Below are 20826 nucleotides of genomic sequence, written 5' to 3' on the forward strand. Positions count from 1 at the left end.
CGAATCAAGTGGCAATACAGAATGACAAAATCCCTTTGTGGTGAAGGACCAGGATATGGAAGGAAAATCGGCGGAGACCCCCGAAGATTCTCGACTGGGTCGGGTCGCCGGGACCTGCACAGACTTGAATCTCCTTTTAACTTCAATCGGCTCCCGAACCCACTCACCATGGAGTGCTGAAAGCTTCAATATTCAACCTAAGGTGAGGTAATGTACTTTTCTTGAGTACATTTAATCCTGTTTCGCATAGAACCTCCTGGCTTTGTGCGCTGGATTTGTAGCGGGTGGGCTTGTTTCTTTCATTGGCTGGCTACCGTATCAGTAATTTAACGCGGTGCAGGGAATTGTGTGTTTTAGCATGGTGCCAACTATGGTTGCTGTTAGAGGAATATGCATGAGTAAGAACTGATGACTTTTTGTGCATCATTTGGCTGTCAATTCACGTTTCTTGTCCAGGAAAACTTAAATCACAGGTTAACTTAACTAAAAACTTAAATATCAGTTAAACATTACAGTGCTTAGCTGTTAGTGGCGTTTTTCTGCTCACTTTTTGCACATACAAGTATCTTGGTAAATTTTATCCCGGCTTACTACAGGAGGGATGCTATGAATGTGTCTGTGGTGCATGATGCATGCTTCCTTTTCCTTCTCTAATGGCCATTTACTCTCATGCCTGCAAATCTCATCTGGTTGGTGAAATGAAACTTTGAATTATTTTTTCTCTGGCTGATGACAACTTAAAGTTTGTATTTTAGGTTCAGTGATAATGATATCTATGCCTGTCATAGGTGTTGTGTGCTCTTAAGAAGCTCTGGTACAGGGAGGTTTGTTCTGATAGGGGCATATGAGCTTTATTGACCATCTGTTATTAGCAACACAACCAAATATAATATCTGATGTATTAGAAGCATCATGCAATTGATATTGTAGATATGTAATACATACTATAATATCACAAGGCATTATGATATTGTTGTTTTAGGTATGCAGTGTATACTATAAAAGCACAAAATGGTGATATAAATAGTGTATATTTCTATTATCTATAAGGCTTGTACTAATCTTGGCAGTGTTATGATTCAGAGTTTAAGTTATCAAATTCCAATGCAGCATTGCACTTAATTTCCAAAGTTTACCTTTTTTAGAGAAGGTATCTCCAGGGCCAAGGCAGGTTAGCCCCATGCCTTTAGAGATACCAGGAATGATAAGGAAATTGTGAACTCACTTTTATGCTGAATGATATTCAAATTATAATGATTGTGTGCAAGCTGTTTATACTCTGCTGTTTGTATGACAATTCTTCAATATCCATCTCCATCATGTCTGTATTTCAACACATTCTGTAGTTTCCATCACATCTGGGTTTGACACATGCAGGTTGTTGGCTGGTTGCCTTTGTTTATTGAATTGGTATTGATTATCAATAAGATGATACAATTTTCTCAAATTCCTGGAGAGTTTGGTATGTGTGTAATAAATTATTCCATGCATGAAACAAAACCAACAATTTGGATGGTCATGAGTCACATTATTAAGGTGCCCCCTGAGTGAATTGGTTTTAGAGTTCCATTATAACTTGCAGACTCAGTGATCATGTAGCTGAAGTATTTTTCACTGGTGCAGGTATGAGCTTCCTTGGTTAGATTTGATGTATTCAAGCCAAGTTAGCCGACTTCGTTGAGCTCATTTCAGTCTTGCAGTTGTGTCATGATGTAAAAATTGATATAATGGATTTTGCCCATTGGCCAGTGATTCAAGCTTTAGAATTACCTGATCAATTTTGTATGAGAAATGGTATTTGTACAGTAGCAAGATTTGACCATAATTACACTGTCATGTCCATGTAACTTCAGCTGCCTCCCAGCTTTTGAAATATTAAGCAACAAAATATAATGTGTGGAAACATGACATCACAACTTGTGTTTTGATTTCCATAGTTTGTGTTTTCAGTGTTTTTAAGTTCTTGGGGCAGGTTATGGTATTCTGTTGATGTAACAAAATGGTTTTGGATTTGAAAAATTGATTCCTCCTGACAATCTGTATGTGTAGAAATGTGTGTCAAAACTCATTTGCAAAAAAAAATTAATGCCAGCAGTTTCAGCATGGCTCTAAAACTTGCACTCGAATATTTCAAGATGGCGGGCGCAGCACCTGCTGCCGGCTGCACCGCGCAGCCTGTCATTTCTGCTTAGGTCAAGCGGGGTCGGAGGTGAGCGCGGTCGGCCCGGCTCCCAGCGGAGACCGCTGATGCTGCCCGGCAGGCACGGCTGGGGTCAGCGCCAGACCGCAGGGCTGCCGACCACGCGCGCGCCTGGGAAAAGGCGACGGCCGCCGCCGACGGCAGCGGCCGCGGCGCGGTTTACGGTCGCACGACTCGGGTGGCGATGGCCTTCAGGTGGAATGCCGTGTGGATTGGACTTGGTAGAGGAACGAGTGTGTGTCCGCTCACCAGGTTCGCCCGGACGTTCGCCAGATCGCATTGGCAGTCATAATACAGTTGAATGACATCACTTGTTCTGAAAGGTCTGTCGCAATATTGGAAGTTCATTGCATGGAATGCAACGAAGTGAATCGTTGGACAATTTTCACGGTGATCGGGTATGTTTGGGTCGCTGAAGCCCTAGGTTCGATCAGAGGACGGCTCAGCTGGTATCCAGTCATGTGACGAGGAACCGATGCTCGTGACATGATCTCTGAAATTTCATATCTCGGCGAATGATCCGTAACGGGAGCGCTTCCTCGTGGAATCCGTTTGTGCTCGCCGTCGTCCGAGGCCAGTTTCCAACATCATCACATCAAACAGCCGGCAGCGGAGCGGGTCCACCAACCCCTGCTGGCGCCCCGCCTCGCCACGCCGCCCGGAGGCACGCTGTTCTCGGGATCCGGCTCCGGCCGCGACCGGCATGCCTCTGCCGCCGGCGGCTACGGCGCTCCCCTCTCTGACGGCGCCGAGACCCAGCGACCCCGCCATTGCCCTTCCATGATGATGACGCTGCGCCCCTGGCCGTCGGCCGGAGGTCGCCGAGGCCGGCCGTGTCCGGCCGAGCCGCCGCACCGGCCACCTCGGCGCCGCGCGCGAAGCGTGTCTCCGTCGGCCGTTAGCGCCGCCTGCTGCGGGACGCTGGCTTTGTCTGGCGAGCTGGCTGGCCGGGCCTGACGCGCCGCTCCGGCCGGCTGGAGGACGCCGGGGCGTTAGCACTACGCACGGCTGATCCTGGCGGAAACCCGGCGGCGACGCTGGGGGAGTGGGAGCCCGGCCGCAGAGACGGCGGTGATGCTCTCTGGCCACAGCGTCGTCGTTCTCGTCAGCTCCATTGGATTTTGCTCGTTGGATTTTTTCCTTTCTGTTTCCGTTCTTCCGTACTTTCCAGGTGTAACCCTCGTGCCGCTGAGGTGCCGCCCCGTCGCGTCTTGCCATGCTCCACCCTAGACTGCCTAGGCGATTGCCGGATTCTCAATGATGATTCCTGGTTCCCAATCGCCGCTCGTGAACCTATACCTTGAATCCTGGTTCTGCCTGGTCCTCCCATAAGCACAAGCATCTGGTATCACTGGTTCTTTTGCGAGCATCAAACACTGGTATCTGGCTCTAATTGCTTCTTACACAAACACCTGACATCAGTTCGTGAGTTTCACCGGTTCCTTAACCAACATCAGGCCTTGGTTCTTGACGACCACTGGTTCTTTCACCTGGGCCAGAGCCTGGTTCCGGTTGGTTCCCCGCAAACACCAAACCTTGGTGTGTGGTTCACATTGATGGTTCTCAGCACATCTTATTGCTGGATCCTGGCTTTTGCGGGATCTCTGGCCTGGTGCCAAACCGGTTGCTGGATTTTCCTGGTTCCGGAACTGCGAACGAAGAACTGGTCCCCGTAAACAAATTTTGGTTACCAGGCTCATGTCTGTTGCCGCACCGTCATCTTTCTGGTGTTGCGTCCCCGTGCCTGTTGATGTATTGTGTCTGTCGCGTTACGCCGTATCCTATGAATCGTTTACCTGTCGTCTCCCCTGCCGTTCTGATTCCTCCCCACCTCGTCTCGTCTCGTCTCGTCTCATCTCATCTCATCTCATCTCATCTCATCTCATCTCATCTCGTCTCGTCTCGTCTCGTCTCGTCTCGTCTCGTCTCGTCTCGTCCCGTTCCGTTCCGTTCCGTCCCGTCCCGTTCCGTTCCGTCCCGTTCCGTCCCGTTCCGTCCCGGCCCGTCCCGTCCCGTCCCGTCCCGTCCCGTCCCGTCCCGTCCCGTCCCCCGTACCTCGTACCCCGTCCTCCATCCTGCCCAATCTAGATCGCCGGCGGACGTATCACGCACGCCTCGCGTGATCGCCCGCCGTGATCGCCCGCACGGTGCGGGCCGTCGGCCGCACTTGAAACGGCCGTGGCACGGAGTCTGTCCTTGTGGCGGCCGGAATTTCAGCGGGCTGCAGGACCGGCCCGCCGGGAATACACAGCCACGTCACCAAGGCCCTGGTTATGGCAATCGCCGTCCTCCCTGGACGAGTGAAACTGCTCGTTAGTTGAGCGACGTGTTCTAAATACCCTCGGGCTGCGGCGTTACCGCGTGCCTGCTGCGTGGCGACGGAGCATATTTGGCTTTGTTTTACCGGGCGGACGCCTGGGTGCCGTTACCTGTACCGCTTTCTCCCAATTTCGTGCGATGGGTTTGTTTGGTCTGCCGTGGCTTTCTACCGTTGCTTCCGGTCGGACTGCGGCCTGTTGCGGCCGTGACAGCGAGTCCGCGATGTGTCACGGGAGATCCGATCTGACGAAACGGACGCCGTCCGATCGTCAGCAAGCGGGGCGAAGGAGCGTCAGAAGCGTGTGGTAACACGCGCTAATTCCGCTGGGGCTTTACACCCGACCGTTCCGACGTCGGTCGGGTATTCTCCGGCGTCACCCGCTGAGGTGGCGTCCGGGGTTGTGACGAAACTGTGCGGGGGGATGGGCAGGGACCCCGCGACAGGCGCATGATTTGCATAACTTGGCCTGTCAATCGCGCAGCCGTCTGCACCGGCGCATCGCAGCGGGCGCCCTGCTGGCGCCGGCCCCGCTGCATGCGAGTCCCGCACCCATCGCCGCTGTTGCCGGGCGCACGGCGGCCGTCCTCGTTCGCCGCCCGCGGCGGCCGGCCGCCGGCCGCCTTTGTTGCGACCGGGCGGCGACCCTGTGCGGCGGCAGCCGGGCGGCCACCCTGTGCTACGGGTCGGCCGATCCGTGACGTCAGCGCTGCGAGCGGAGGGGGCGGTGCCTGGCCGGCCGGGCTCGGCTCGCCGCAGCTGCAGCGCCGCCGCCCGCTCGGCTGCGTAGTAGGGGACGCTGGGGTCCGCCCGCACCGCATAAACAAAGGAACATTGGCTCGGAGGTGGTCGGTTGTGCTCCGCGCCCGCACCTCTGCTATGGAGGTGAACTGAAGACGCAACGCCGATGTGTGCGTGAATAGTAAGTGCTGGCGGCCGCTGGGCGGCGAGGCGGCCGCTGCCTGTGGGGCAGGGGCGGGCCCGTAGACTCCGCTGTAACGACATTTTTGAATCCGATGGTTACGGGCGACCGTTGTGTTGCTATGTGGGGGGCGGTGCCCCGAGTCCGTTTTTGTTCAGTTTTTGTTATGGTCGCGTGTGTGCGTCGCGGTGCTGTGTGTGCTCTCTGCTGTCTGATGATAAGGTGACCTCGATTCCTGCACGGTGAGCATCGGCTGTATTTTTCGGACCGCCTCGGCTTTACGACTCGGTCTGGTGTATTATTTTCCTCGAGCCGGACTGTCCGTCTTTTTGAACCAGGTTTGGAGGACGGTTGACCTGTTTTCCTGCTGTCCACTGTAAGCGGCCGCCCCGTCCCGGCCGACGCCGAAGGTCGGCTGCACCTCCGCCGGTGCGGCCGCACGAAGGCCGGCAGCTGGAGCGGCCCAGCCGTCGGTCAAAACAGTCACCGGGTCGCCGGCATACAGACAAACACAGCGACGGTTGCGTAGAGCCGTAGGCTGCGCAGTCGCGGTGGACTGGTCCCCGGTGGGGGTGCTCTGTGTGTATGCGGGTGTGATCCGGGCACGTCACGCGGGGGCACGCGTGCCGTGCGGCTGTCCGTCCGCCCCCAGCCGGCGTATGGTCTGACGCTGACACCGCGCCGCTGCCTCAGCACGGCGGCAAACCGCGCTTAGGCCACGCTCGAGCTGTGACGGGGTTATGCCGCGTCTCCAGCCCCGCGCGCCGCCTGGCTGTCAGCCCGGCGGACGGCAGCCGTACACCACCGTCAACACACCGCCGCCGGCCTGTGTACCTTGGCGGCGCGGCCGGGGGTGCGGGAACTGCCGTCGCTGGGTGCCGCCGGTCCTGGCTAATGTATCCCCGCGGGCTGACCCGACCCGCCGCCGCACCGCTGCGTCACCGCGCGCGCGAAAGAAGTCGAGAAACGTCGTCGCATCCGGGTATTTATAGATGGCGTCGCACTCCCTGCAGTCAGTTATGAAACCGATGGTATATGGAGTGGGTCCGTTCGCGTGTTGATTGCGGGGCTCTGTGACTCAGATGGTCGCTAGACTGCACAGTTTCCGCCGCTAGGGTGGCCGGCTTAATATCATGAGCCGTTGTCTGACTCGTAAAGCTGCCGGGTCCCACACGGCTCGTGCGCTGCTGCAGTCCTTCGGGACGGGCACCGGGGTTCATCCGCCGCGGTCTGGCTGATCTGGCTCGGGCCGCTCTTGGCGTTGCGTGGCCGCTCTCCATTGCTCGATTCGACTTGTCCCGAATGAATGTGCTCTCCCCTGCACCGACGAGGACGAAAAATACGCTGCTGCACCATTGTTCGGGGCGCGTTCGTGTCGCGTCTGCGGCGGCACCATTGTCCGGGATCGGCGGAGCGCGGCCGGCCCCGCGCGTCGCGCGCTGGCCTGCTCGCCAGCGCGGCCCTGGTCTGCACGCGCGCCCCCGTGTCGCCGGCCGGCGGCGCGGCCCGGCGCGGTGCGTGCACGTGATGGTATGATCGGCTGGGCTCGGCGGTCCCGTCGACGCGGCGCAGCAGCCCCGACCGTGTGGTGCCCCACCGGTGACGGCGGCGACGCCTGTGACGGCTGCGGCGGTGCTGAGGGAGCTGCTGTGCGGCCAGCCGGCCTAACTGACCGGCCCTCTGTCCCCGCAGGTCCCATTGTCTCAGCTGCGGTCGGGATGGCGAGCGGGGGAACAGAAACGTGGGGACGTCTGGAGGAGGCGCTGATACTGGAGTCCAAGTACCAGCCGTCACTGCAGCTGCCAATCACAACCGAGGTAAGCACGGTTTGCCGGGTCGCCCGCGCGGGTCAGCGGCGCCGCCAGCTGACGAGGGTGCTGAGTGCTGCAGGAGCGCGGCGTGCGAGCGAACGGTGTGGGTGCGGCAACTGGCGAGATGTCGCGCGCAGCTGCTCTACGTTGGAGACAGAGGTGGCGTTTGGGTGGCACATGAGGCCATTTTGTGCTTTGTTTTCACATGCGCAAAGAGTCAGCCCGGCGCTGTGTAGTTCCGTTAATGACGTCCCTGTAGTGACGTGTTTGGGGCTTATCTGCGGGGGGATGGATGTAAGACAAGTCCGCGCAAGCACTGAAGCGTCCATTGTGAGTCACGGTCGGTAATGACGGGAAGGCTCTAAATTTTGAAGCGGATTGAGTACTTTTGTGGTGGAGTTTGGTTTGTTGGGATCTGATTGCATGCTTACGGGCTTCCAGTGCTCAGTTTTAACGCGTTTGCCAGCTGGTTGCCTACTTCCGTGCTTCAGATTTGGATTCCAGTGTTTGTACCATGTTACGAGCATGTTTTACGCGTTGAATTGTGTGCACGAACGGTTTGGAGCGTGCAGATCATTGCGTCCCGCTTATATAAAACAACACGCCCGTCTTGCCCTGTCCAGCCTTGCCTTGCACGTTAGTCTTTGTCATGTGTGAGAATGATTAAGTGCAAAGCTTTTATCTTGCCGTATCAGCATAGCTTGATTTTCCTTATGGTGGCATGTGAATTTTGACATTAGAGCAGATTACTCACAACGACCTGGTAAACGACTTCCTGGCCGAGGGATGAGGTGAGCCTCGCGTAAGTCAGGTAGTGCGTAAGTTGCGGTGTAAGTCGGCGGGACGTGTCAAGTTGGGAGGGATACGCACAGATGCTTGCGGCGCACCAGCGCATCCGTCACAGTGTGAAGAGTAGGGCACAGCCCACGCCGGTACATCAGGACTACCGGACGGACGCGCGTCTGGATCCCTCCGCCTACAACTTCGGTATCCCAAAGGGCTGGTCTGTGTGCGAGCATAGGGCTGCGCCTTTTTTCTCTCCAGAACCCTGTTGTATGTAACCGTTGACATCTGACTCCTCCCGTGATGTGTTCCACTTCGTCCAGACCCGTTATGGCCTCAGCCGGTCCAGCCCATCCACCGCTTGTCGGTCGTACCCTCCCCGTCTCTGTCTGTATATCAGCTCGCACGTGATGCATGCATCATCGGACACCGGCCGCTGCGGGATGTCCGTGCCTCTTCGCCATTGGGCACCCTTGTTACGGAACATGAGACTGGGCCGACAGCCTCCGCCGTCGGGCCGCGCGGCGGCAGCGCCGGCGCGGCCCGCCCGCGGTGGCCGCGCCGGGCGGCTCCGGTTAGCGGCTCCGGCGGCAGACGCCGGCACAGCTGTCTCAAACGCCAGCCGGTGAAAGGCCACCACTTCCCGGTTTCTCCGTGCCGTGCGAGCGGCAGCACGCGCCGCTTGCGCTGCGGCGGCCTCCTGCACGGGGGTGATGCGCCGGCAGGGAGGGGAGCGGGAGGGAGAGAGAGAGTGAGAGAGTGAGAGAGTGAGAGAGTGAGAGAGAGAGAGAGAGAGAGAGAGAGAGAGAGAGAGAGAGAGAGAGAGAGAGAGAGAGAGAGAGCGACAGACGCTCGCCGAGAGAACAGGGCAGAGCGAGGGGTGCTGACAGAGGGACGAGAGCGTACTGCTTCTTTGCGGCGCGGAGTATGGCGATTGTGTTTCTCAGGTGTTGTCAGACCACTTGACAGATGGCCGAGATACGACACCGCAGCGAGCGCTGGAAATGCTCACGGCGGTCCGGTTGCTACATCGCAATGCGATGGTTTGCGCTGTTGTTTTGTTTCTCGAGGTTAATCAGTATAATTCCACCGAAGCTATAAAGCTCTCTAACGACGTGCTTTTCAAAACACTGTCTTTGCGAGGGGTACAGTCGCCGAAACCTGATTGTTGACCTCAGAAAATGACAGGCTCGATTGCGTTCTCAGCGTCGTTCCGCGGTCCTGAAGGACGTATTGGTTGCACCAGGAAGGCTTAGATTCCGTGAAGGCCGCATCCGCCCCGACATCAGCGCCGCCTCGCCCGAGGGTCGCCCGTCGCGGCCCCTGTCCACTGCGCGCCGTTACGTAAGCAGCCGACGACTCGCTCCGAATCCGGTGATGTGGCCGCGGTGCCGGCCCTGTCGTGTCGGCAGCTGGCGCGCGACCCGGCCCGCCTGCCAGTGAGCCGTCCGGACCTGCCGGCCCTGACGGTCGTGTCGTCACCGCCTGTTGACGAACGCGGCGCGCGTCGGGGCGCCGCTGGGGCCGGTGGCGTTGCGCGCCTGCCGTCCCGTCGGGCGCCGCGGCGCAGTACGGTGTCCTGGCTGCGGTGAAAGCGCCGCGTCCTGACCGGATGGTCCTGGTGCGGAGGCAGCCGGCCGGCGCCGGGGCCGGGTGCACGCTGCTGCCGCCGCTGTGGCTGGCTCCGCGGAGGCAGGGCGAATGTATGATAAGCTAGGGATGGTGAGTCGCGACTTTTGGTTGCTCTTCGGGTCTGGGGCGAGGATGCGGTGTGGCGTTCTGACCGACCCGCAGTCGGATTGGTCGTTCACAGTAGGTAATAGCATTTCCCTTGTGAACGGCAACCTGTGCAGAATCTGGGCCAGCACACGCGTAATCGGCATAGGGGCTGCGCGATGCGGGCTGGCGGACCTGGGCGGCTTTGTATTCACGCTTCAGCGCGCTAAGAAGCTTTAAAAGAGTTGCATGAAACTGAAGGGCGTCCAGCTACACGCGTTGTCCTTGGCTTATGGGCGGCCGCGGGAAGTTTCTGGATTCGAGGCTGCTGAGGCCCGCACGACAATCCTGATTAAGGACTGCGGTGCTGTTAGGACATTTTGCTCCCGTGCGATGGCCGCGGGCTGTCTGTCAACCGAGCCCGCTGCTTGTCTGCGCTAAAGGTCGCGTCGAGAAGCCAACAGCGGTGCCGCGCAATGAATGCTGTGTTGGTGACATCGACCGCACGGCTCATTGTCCGGCTTGCTGAAGCGGGAAATTGTTCCGATATGTTTGCGTCTTTTAGGACGCTGTTGCGCTCCCCCTCGCTTTCGGAGCGTTTTAACCTCGCAAGGCTTCGTCGGGGCTGCTATTGCCGAACAAGCACGGGCGGCCTCCCCTGGGGCGTCGTGTCTGCGGGGCCACAAGCGGTGCGTTTCTATGGCTTCCCGAGCGTGGCTGTCTCCGGGCGCCGGCGGGACCGCTGCGCCTGACCCCGCGGCCGGCGGTGGCCGCCCGCGACCTTTGCTCCGGGCGGCGGTCATTGCCCCCGCCCCGCCGGTCGCGCGCGGCTGATGCATGACATGCAGCGGCGCATCTGGCGACGCCGTTCGGGGAGAGGGGGGGGGGGGGGGGGGGAGCGTCGCTCGCCGCCGCAGCCGTGGCCGTTGCTGCGTGCGTACCGGTGGCAGCCGATGCCGCTGCGTCCGTGAACGCTGGCGGCTCGGTGCACCGTCGGTGGCGTGGCAGCTCGCCGGCGGCGGTGTCAGCGGCCGGGCGTTTTTGCAGCCGCGCCGCCGGCCAGAGACGTCCCGGCCGGCGCCCGATTAGAAAGTGGGCTGCTGACCGCTCCTCTGCCGCTGCCAGCCGCGCCTTGACCCACTAACTGCCGCAGCAGCCCGTGGGCCCGACCCATGGGCCATCTGCCGGGCCGCCCGGCCAGAAGCGGGCCCGCGCCCAGCGTCGCCTGCAGTGGTGCCGGTTCGAAATATCCGCTCGGCCCGGAGACGGCCGGGATCGATTCGCCGGCGCTGCCAGGGGCGGAACGAGCGCGCCAGCGGCGGCGGGGGGGGGGGCTGGGTTTATTGGGTAGTCGAGCAGCGAATTCTGGATCGAGGCTCCCCTCTGTCAAGGCCGAGATGTGCGCAACCGCTCCCCTCGTATCGACAACCGTCAGCGGCTGTACCCACCTCCCCTGCATACCGTTTTGGCACCGCCCCTGCCGGCCGCTCACCGGGCCCTGCTGCTGAGGCGCTCGGTGAGGCACTCCACGGGCGGACGGACGGCCGTTCTCGGTGGAGGGGCCTCCCGCAGAGGCGAGCACAGCCGCGGCCATTATATCCGCCCAAGGCCACCGTGCGCCTCGCTGAGCCGGGACCGTGGCCAGGGGCGGATGTAGTCGCATGGTTTGGGGGTGCTGTGTTGCGCGGTAGTGATCTTGACACATCAGACCCCGCTGCACCTTTCGGATTTGCAGCAACGTTTCAGGCGGTGAAATCCGACCCCGCTGTATTGACTGGGATCCGCCACTGCTCCGGTGAGGCGCAGCGCGCGAGCAGTAACGGCCCGACCTTCGCTGCTGCCAAGTTCATGGGCGTGGTTAAAATTGGCCACCCCGTCATCGCTGATAATGGCCAGCGCTCGAGTGTGGCCACTGGCGAAATAAATGCGCGACGACGGCAGCGGGACCGTGGGACCCAGCCTTCCCTGGGCTGACTTGGCCATCCGGGGTTGTGCCCCGGGCCGCGCGTCCCGGACAATCCCGTTGGGCGGCGGAGGCGGCGGCGGCGGCCCCAGCCCCAGCTCCGGCTCCGGCGTCCTCCGCCCCTGACGCTGTGTTCCTGGCCGCGGCTTGATAGTCGTCGGCGCGACTTACGTAATGGCGCACAGGGGGGTCAGCGAGCGGCATCCCGCCCGCAGCGCCGCCCTGCGCGCCTTTTATGCACACTGTGCACCGATGCTGCAGCGTGCATGCGCCTTTCGTGCGGCCTGCAAGGCACCTTGCTGCGCGGCCGCATTCAACGCTGGCGGTTTTTGCCACGCTGGATTGGTCTTCCTGCGGTCTGGTGAAGGCTCGTTGCCTCACGTAATGGCTTGGATACTGTGATTTGGTGCCAGCTGGGGGAGCATCTTCCTTTTCAGTCGCGCCATCACCGTCCTGCCGTGTTTGTCTTTGTCTTGGGATCTGCGCCGGGTGCGCGGTTCCCAAGACGAAGACGCTGGTCTCACCTGATCACTCGACCGGCACTGGCAAATGCTGGTGCTTCGACTCGATCCGGTGCCCCCTCCCCCTGCCGACCTGAACATGCCGTCCAAGTTCGCCTCGCTCCGAGTCCAGAGCTGTGTATCGCCGAGGGCCGTGCCGTGTCACACGGCGGCCGGGCGAGCCTTATCGACCGGAGCGGGCGGCGGCTGACGGCCGGCCGCCGGTCGTTCACCCGTGACCGGGGAGCAGCGCCGCGCCAGCTGCGGGCCGCGTGACACCGCGTCGTGACACCGCGCCTCGGGCCGGCCGCGCACGGCACGGCACGGACTCTCCGCGTGACGGACTCCCGGCTGGCGGTGACCTTGTGCCGGTTGTGCCGTCTTTTTCGGCCTTCATCCTAGCTTCGGTTTTTTCTAGAGGTGGGGCGTGTTTTTGCGCCGTGTGCTCGGGGCAGCAAGATGTGTCGGCGCGGGATGGGATGTCTTCCCGGGCGCGCCGTGGCTTGTGCGGCACCCGCCGGTGCCCTGCGGAACGAGTGCGCCGGCGGCCTTCGGCCGTCTGTTTACCATGAAGCCTTGGCGTTGGGTCGCTCGGACTCGTTCAGTCTTCGCTCGTTCAAGATTGGTGTCAAGGGTGTGCGGCCGGCGAATAGCCCAGCGGGGCTCGGCGCTACACCGGCAGCGACCAGCGGCATCGGCCGCCCGATCAGAAATAGCCGTGCACGCAGACGCACGCGCCAGCCAGCGGCAGCCGATCTGGGTCACGCACTCATCGGAGTAACTGGCGCGCGGCCGCCGGAGGGTGGAGGCGCTCGCTCGGCGGCAGACACGCCCCGCAGGTGCGACCCCTGGCCTGGCCTGGCCGTGGCCGGGCCTTGAACACTCGCCGCCCACGGCCGAGCGGCGGCCGTGCACAGCTGGGCCGGAGCTGACGTCATGGGGTGACGTCACCGGTGACGAGGACGGCGCCACTGCGTCGCGCGGGCCCTGCCGTACATGGGCACGGGTCGGGGTCGCGAATCGGGTTTCTCTCGCGCAGCTTGGGACGCGAGTTGTGCGCGGCGGGGACGCGTCTCGAGGCCCTCCCACATGCCTCGGTCGTCGCCGCCCCCGGAAAGGTTTGACGTCGCGTTGTTGACGGAGTACTTCCATCGGCGGTTTACGACGCCACGTCGGAGGACACGTGCCTCTGCGGCTCGCGCAGGGAAGCGGCAAGCATCCGGCCGGCTGTCGGATACGGCGAGGCCGTTTGGTTAGCCGCGCGATGCTCCCACGGGCCGCGCGTGCCACGGCCGAGGCCCCGGGACGGCCTCCGGTGGGATCCCGCGGTCGCGTAAAGCACCGCTGCGCTGAAAGTGGCGGGTGAATCCGTGCGAAATGCACACAGGCCCATCCGTGCGTGCCCCATGAGTGGTGCATTTGTACGAGAAACCGTAGTCTCGTATAGTGGCGGGCGAAGGTGTCCGCCATCTTGGAAGGCAACGCAGCGTGGGTTGGGAGACAGCGGGTTCGGAATTTGAGAGCGCAGTTTGTTGTCGCGGCGCGGTCGATGGTTTTCCATGGCTACCTGTACCACCCCCGGGGGCCATGGTCGGCTGACCTGCGTGCCAGAAAGCGAGCGCGCTGCTCTGCCCGGTCGCGAGCCGCCCCTCAGCGGACATTGGGACCCCGCGACGGAGGCCCGGGGCTGTCCGCCAGCGGACCTGACCGCAGACAATCGGCCCCCTGTGTCCGGTACCGGCCTCGCCCGAGGCGGCGCGGCTGTTTGAATCGGGACCGCTCGACGTCGTCGGCAGGTGGCGGCGCCGGCAGGTGGCCGGCCGGACGCCGTCTGCCGGCCGGCCGGCCGGCGGAAGACCCTCAGGCCACCAGCTGGTCGGTCAGCTGGACGGTGGGCGGCCTTCGCCGGGGCGCGCGTCCCCCGATCAGCCTGCGTGCGGCTGGGCGGCGCCTCTGCGGAGGCGGCAGGCCCACGCTCCCTGGCGGCCGCTGGCTTTGGCAGGCGGATGCGCGATGTCGGGGCGCCGGCGCTCCTTGTTTGGCGACGGCCGGGCTCGGCCGGCAGGGCCACCCTTTATGTCCGCCCCGGGCCGGCGAGCCGCCGTCGCGACCGGTTTCGACCAAGGTCGTCGGCGCCGGCCGCACCGCGCTCGCTTTCTGCCGTCGGAGCGGCCGATGTGCAGATAATCGGGCTGATCGCCACGTCATGAGAGCCGGCCGCGGCGGCGGGGGTGGCGGCCAGCTGGTCGCTCTGGCCTCGGGTCGGCGGCCGGCCAGGGCGGTCGCCGCGTCGCCCTCGTCCGCCGCGCTTCAGGGCCGCCGCCGCACGCCACGTCCGGTCGGGTTATCGGCTCTCCGCTCCCCGCCGGGTGGCAAGGTTAGCTTTGTTATGGGCTTTGAGGTGCGGCGCTGGCGCCAAGGCCGGCACAGCGGCGGGAAACGATGACCACCTGCGGCAAGGCCCGCGCTCGTTTAGTCAACTGGTGGGTTTTCGCCGTGTGTTAGCCACCGTCGGTTTTTCCGGGCAGTAAGTGGTCCGGAGCCTCATTCATGTGGAGTTGACGCGCGTCGTTTCTCAGGGCAGGTAAATATTTTGGACCTTGATCGGGCTGGCGGGCTCCCAGCGCGCGCGACGCCCACCGCCGGGCGGCGGAAAGTCGAGCCCCACTTGGTGGACCCGCGGACGCCTGCCAGCTGGCAGAGCCGGCAGAGCTCTGCAGAGGCTGCTGCCGGTACCGTTACGGCGGCGCCCGCTCTGCCCGGTTACAGTTACGACCCACGAAAAAAGGCGAGCGGCGTCCTGACGCGGCTGCCCGCCGCCGGGCTGGCGGCCCCCTCCGGCACTGGTCGGTTGTCAGGTCTGGGGGAGGGGGGGGGGGGAGGGGCGAGGCCCTCCTTCGGGCCCGCTCTCGGTCACCGCGTCACCGCCGGGTCGCGCTGGCGCCGGGACAGTGACGCGTTGCCGCCCTCTGTCTTCTTGCGGCTGCATGAGCGGAGTAGCGGGACGCTGGGCTTTATTTGCATGACCCTCCCCTGAAAGCAGATGCGTTGGGTACACTTTCTTTCGAATCCTGCTTCGCCCTCGGAGGACCCGTGTTATCATGTGTGTCGTTGTTCCGGCGTGGCCACGGCCGCCGCCCCAGTGAGCTGAGCGCTGCCCTAGTGGGCGTGCCTGACCGCCGCCTCCTCTGCCGTTTCAGAATGGCAGCGACGTGACGATGGGCATGCGCGACGGCTCTGCCCAGGTGCTCCGGTGTCTGAAGGTGTGGTACGAGCTGCCTCCAGACGCCCTCTTCATCGCCCTGAACATCATGGACCGCTTCCTGAGCCGCATGCGCGCGCGCCCCAAGCACCTGAGCTGCATCGCCATCAGCTCGTTCCACCTGGGCGTCGAGTACGTGGCGCGCGACCAGCCGCAGGTGACGGCGGCGGCGCGCAGCCCGGCCGATCTGGTGAACATCAGCCAGGCCAAGTGCTCGGCCGGCGACGTGGTGCGCATGAGCCGCATCATCGCCGACAAGCTGGGCTGCGACCGCACGGCCGCCACGCGCCCGGTGACGGCGGCCGCTCTCCTGCGGCTGCTGGCCGCCCTGCTGCGCGAGACGGCCGGCCGGCTGCCAGCGCCGCTGGCGCAGGCCGTCGCCGCCGTCGACGCCGAGGCGCTGGTGCGCCGGCTGGAGAGTGTCGTGTGCACGGGCGCCGCCTCGGCGGCGCGCAGCTCCGAGCTGGCGCTGGCGCTGATCGCCGGCCGCCTGCACGAGCTGTGCGCCGGCGAGCCGACGGCGGTGCTGGTGCGCGACCTGCAGCACTTCTGCCGGGTACGTCTGGCCGTCCGGCGGCCACTGCCACCGCGGCCGGGGGGAGGGCGCTCGCTGTGGGCCAGTGGTGGTGAGGAAGGGGAGAGCTTCTGGTCGGGCCGCGGTCTCGTGGTTCGGTGCCGCTGTGTAAATCTTTTGTGACCCCGCTCTCCTTTCAATGTGTGGTTGGCTGTCACGTCGCGTCATACAAAGGCCACGGACTGTAGCTGACGTGTGACCTCCACTATGGCCCCGCCCCCGCGCCGGCATGTGCTGACCCGCTTCTCCCACGCCGTCGGCAGATTCCGGACGCGTCGTTCGCGAAGACCCGCGAGCTGGTGTCGCAGCTGGTGGCCAACTACAATTCTGCCGGATGCACGCCGCAGCGCGCCCGCCAGCGGCTCATGTGGCGGCTCTCCAACAGGACGCTGAAGCAGCTGCGGCCCACCACGCGGCTGCGCTCTGTACTCCCCACCATCGAAGAAAGGTCCGCACCGGGTCCGAGGCGCCTCGAGCGCTGAGGGCCAGCACGCGTTCTGCGCTTGGCAGGGGATGTTTTTGGACGTTGGAAGCCGTGTCCGCTGTTGCCCGCCGCCGTTTGGTCCTCACGTGTGTGTGTGAAAAGACCATCGCGTCATGGGACCAATGCCCTTGAGCAAGGTTAAGATTTAGCACTCCCCGGCAATCTACGTACCCTCCTTCAGCGGCTCTCCCGATCCATCTGCGGTTCCGCCGCTTCGTTTTCACGTGTGCCCGGGGGAGGCCAGCATGACCTAGAGGCTCGATGTTCTCGTCAGGGAAACATGGCTTGTGGTCCGACGTTTTTGCAGCCGCTGTTACGAAACGTCGGTCAATAACCTGTGTTTCGCTGGCCATGTAATGGTCAGTGGCCTCTGTCCTTGGCTGTCAAGAACCAGCCCTCCCCACCCTTCAACAGTTCATTAAAGCCAGCCGCTGGCAGATACCGTAAAGGCAGGTGTTTTTAGCATTGCCGTCATCCATCACGGGCACGGAGAATGGGATAATCCAGCCATCATCGTCGTGACACTGTGGTATCGGCCTCGTGTTGGTCGCCGTGATTGCCTCACCGGTCGGCCCGCCGCATCGCTATCCTCGCTGACCGGGCACCCCGGCCCGGTGCGGAGCGCCGACCGGTGCCGGCGCCCCGGCCCGGCGCCGAGCGCCGACCGGGACCTTGAACCGGGCGACACTTAAACCGGCCTCTCCCTGGCCGGCGCACAGCTGTGCGAACCGGCGCCACCCGCCGTCATTAAGCGCGCGCCGCCTCTCCGTCGGCTGACCGCGCGCCGCCGCTGTTCCAGCTGGGACTCTGCCGGACCGGGCTCGGGCGCGCGCAACTCGCGCCGCCACCGCTGGACGGCGTGCGGCACCGACTGCAACCAGGCGTGCGCGCGGCCGGCCGGCCGGCTGGCGCCCGCCGCCGTCGTCACCGCTCTACCCGACGAGTGAGCGGACGACGGCGACCCGGCCGCGCCTCGCGCCCGCAACAACGGGCAAAGGCCTCCGCCGCCGCCGCCGCCGCCGCAGGCCCCCGACGTTCCGTGTTTTGCTTTTCACATGTTTCCAATGTCTCTGACACCGTGTCCAGTTTTGGAAAACATTCAAAAAAAGTACAAAAAGTACTTGGAAAGCAAATTGTCATAAAAAGTTAAAAAGTACAAAAAGTCAAAAAATGTGATAGTGCGTAGTGTGCAAGTCATGAATGTATGAGTCTAATTAATCCCCCAATTGGCCTATACCCAACTTTGTTTTCGCAAAGTCGTTATGTGGCAGGTAGTGATTGGGACCTGAGTTTAGAGCAGCGTTATTTCGCGAGAATTTTATTATGAACGGTCTTCTTGTCCTCTGTCCGCTGGTAACACGTTCGGTGAGCCGTTCGACGCGCTCGCTTCCGCCCGCCAGCCCGCTTCTCGGCGTGTTCTGATGTCGTGTCTGGACGTCGATGGACCCCACAGCTCTAGTCAGCGCCGGCCCGGGGAGCGAGCGCCTGCCTGTGTCTTGTCTGTCTGTCTGTGGTCGGCGGCGGCGCCATGCTGTGTGAGTGCGTGTGAGGGGGCGTGCGCTCCGCCGCTGTCCGCCCGGTCTGATGACGCCGCCCTGAAGCCCGACCCTTATCGGGCGGCCGACGGTGCGCCGGGCGGGCGGCGGCGGCGCGCGCGCCCGTGCCGCCGGCGCCGTGGCGAGCCGGCCGGCCGGCCCTGAGGACGCCCCCCTGACGGCGCCGTACCAGCCGTAGCGGGGGGCCGAGGGCGCGGCCGGCCGACCGGCCCGCAGCTGCGCCGTCGGCACCGCCGCCTGGCCGTCGAACCGCCTCAGAGAGATCGAGTGACTGACTGCTGCCGGGGGCGGCCGCCGCGCGGCGCGCCCCCGCACCGGACCGCGGGCATTACACCGGTCAGTGTCCCCGCCCCGGCCGGCGGCACGCGGCGCCGCGCCCGCACGCCCAGCCGCCGGCCAGCCCCACCCCTGACCTGACCCCCTCCCCCGCCCGGTACGGCTCAGCGCGGACAAACCGACAATATGCGTTTCGGCTATTTCGTGGCGTACTGCGAAATTGAGGAAATACATGTATTATTTTTTCGCACATTGTTTTCTGTACACATCGGCGATCCGTCGTGTCAGGCGTGCGGGGAGCGCAATCCCGGCTCCACAACCGCCGTAATCACCGCCGCGACAACCATCGTCTCTACCACCGCCGCGACAACCATCGGCTCTACCACCAGCCGCGACAACCATCGGCTCTATCACCGCCACGATAAACATCTCGTAAATTCTACCCATTGCATTGCTGGTTGTTTGAAGTGACTGGCCCGGCGGTGGCCTTCGCACCGCGCCGGCGCCGACTTCGACCCCGTCCGCCGCCGGCGCGGCTCACACCTCGCCCTGGTTGTCGTAGGCGTTGTACTTGACCCAGTCGCGCGCAATCGGCGCCGACAGCATCTCCTCGGGGATGCCGAACGCCTCCACCAGCTGCAGCGTGTGCGGCCCCAGCTGGGTGCAGAGCTCGGCGGCCGCGGCGCTCACGCCGGCGCCCACCTGCCGGACGGAGGGGTCAGAGCGGACATCACAGGACCAGGCCGTCGGCGCGCCCTACTCACAGACCGCCGACAGCGGGTCACAGCGGCGACCGCCGCCGGACGGAGGGGTCAGAGCGGACGTCACAGGACCAGGCCGTCGGCGCGCCCTACTCACAGACCGCCGACAGCGGGTCAGAGCGGCGACCGCCGCCGAACGGAGGGGTCAGAGCGGACGTCACGGGACCAGGCCGTCGGGGCGCCCTACTCACAGACCGCCGGCAGCGGGTCAGAGCGGCGACCGCCCCCGGACGGAGGGGTCGGAGCGGACGTCACAGGACCAGGCCGTCGGGGCACCCTACTCACAGAGCGCCACCAGCGGGTCACAGCGGCGACCGCCGCCGGGCGGACTGTCGCGGGGTCACGGAGCACCCAGGGAGCGAGGGTGCGGCGGGCCAGCGGGACCGACGACACGGCCGGTCGGGATCTGTCGTCGCAGGCTCGCGGGGCACACAGCGGGTGAATACGGGTCTGGGCGGGGCACGTGGAGGGTGGGCAATGGTCCAGGTGGGGCCCGCGCAGGCACTGCGAACAGACCGCAGGGTGCATGCCGACACCGACACGAGTGACAGGCGCAACAGGTCACTTCGGAACGCGAATGTTGTAACATGCAATAGTAAGAATGACAACATGACGGGCGGGACGAGAAATGTCGCGTCCCTGACCTATGCGACGGTGCTTCGCAAACGCCACGGGTTGACATCGATTGTGTGAGCCGCTGACGTACGGCGCAGCATCCCAGCCATACATCGGTGGCTTCACGTCCTGACTGTGTGCCGGGTGTTCAGGAACGACGCCCACCGACCGGAGCGAGCGCCCGGGGTTCGGAAGAACCAGCGGTCAGCAGCCGCCGTTCGGGTCAGTGCGGACGCCGCCGAGCTCTCCCCGTGCACAACAGCGGGTGGCGGGCCCCGCGCAGTGCAGGGCTCACTCCAGACACGCGGAGGACGCGCCGGCGGCACGTCCGCCCACACGGATTTGTGGATGACGAGGTCATGCAGGGTTGATGGAGGGATGGACCCAGCTGACCGCGGTCACGAGGCGTCGGCGCCGAACCAGCACCGAAGCTGTCAGGCAACATTGTCAGCATCCAGATAAAAAACAACAACGGCGCAGCGGGCAATTGGACCGACAATAACCGGTCCGGTGGCGACGCATATAATCCGGGGCCGCCGAAAATGGCACCTGCCCGGGTGGTGCAACCGCGCCGTGGCGTAACATCTCCGGCCGTGGCGCAGCAATGCGGCCGTCGTACCCCGTCACCGGCGCATCAACAACTCACCGCCGGCCGCGTGGCCTCTGGCAGCCGATTGTGTAAGCGAGCCCGGCCGGGAGGCGGCCGCGGCTGCCGGCGTGTCCGGTGACCGCTCCGCGCCGAGAGCGTACCCCGACCCGGCCATCGGACCGGTGCGTGTACTGCGCGGCCCTCTGGCGACCTTGGCGGCCGTCGCGCCACGACCCCGGCCCGTCGGCTTGTCCGTCTGACGGACGGCCGACCGCTCCGCGCGAGCAGAGCAAACAGCGCCGGCGTCGGCGGCCGCGCGGCGCCGCCCGCGCCCGAGCGACGGTCCGACGCGTCGCAGCGTCGCTCAGAGCACGTACGCCGTGCTCCCCGCCGCGGCCGGTACGCGACGATCCCGATCAGCGGCACGCGATGTGGATCGCGCCGCGCCCCGCCCGCGTGCTTTCGCGCTTGTGCCATCGACGCGCACCGAGCCGCAA

The 20826-nt window shown here is 63.4% G+C and overlaps 2 protein-coding genes across 3 annotated transcripts in view; one reads left to right on the forward strand and one right to left on the reverse strand.

Moving 5' to 3' along the window:
- Positions 1–78: 78 nt before the first annotated feature.
- Positions 79–18611, forward strand: CycG (cyclin G). Of its 2 annotated transcripts, none has more exons than XM_037214944.1 (5): positions 79–202; positions 7132–7256; positions 15413–16030; positions 16312–16496; positions 17332–18611. In XM_037214944.1, the coding sequence occupies exons 2-5, from the start codon at positions 7158–7160 to the stop codon at positions 17477–17479; spliced, it is 1050 nt and encodes a 349-aa protein (XP_037070839.1). In that variant the 5' UTR covers positions 79–202; positions 7132–7157; the 3' UTR covers positions 17480–18611. The 2 variants fall into 2 exon arrangements, with proteins under 2 accessions (XP_037070839.1, XP_037070840.1); XM_037214945.1 differs by lacking the exon at positions 79–202 and adding an exon at positions 5285–5439.
- Positions 18585–20826, reverse strand: part of LOC119091994 (acyl-coenzyme A oxidase 3, peroxisomal) — a 19262-nt gene continuing 17020 nt past the window's right edge. Inside the window, exon 12 of the mRNA XM_037214943.1 lies at positions 18585–19066. Coding sequence (XP_037070838.1) covers positions 18902–19066 — 165 coding nt within the window. The 3' untranslated portion in view covers positions 18585–18901. The remainder of the gene's footprint in view (positions 19067–20826) is intronic.

Source organism: Pollicipes pollicipes, unplaced genomic scaffold (genome assembly GCF_011947565.3).
Source record: "Pollicipes pollicipes isolate AB1234 unplaced genomic scaffold, Ppol_2.1 Scaffold_3447;HRSCAF=4054_pilon_pilon_pilon, whole genome shotgun sequence".
NCBI classification, from domain to species: domain Eukaryota; kingdom Metazoa; phylum Arthropoda; class Thecostraca; order Pollicipedomorpha; family Pollicipedidae; genus Pollicipes; species Pollicipes pollicipes.

Coding starts and splice junctions, on each gene's coding strand:
- CycG (XM_037214944.1), top strand. CDS start 7,158: ATGGCGAGCGGGGGAACAGAAACGTGGGGACGTCTGGAGGAGGCGCTG. Junction 7,257..15,412: donor AGCTGCCAATCACAACCGAG/GTAAGCACGGTT, acceptor CTGCCGTTTCAG/AATGGCAGCGACGTGACGAT. Junction 16,497..17,331: donor CTCCCCACCATCGAAGAAAG/GTCCGCACCGGG, acceptor CCGCTGTTCCAG/CTGGGACTCTGCCGGACCGG.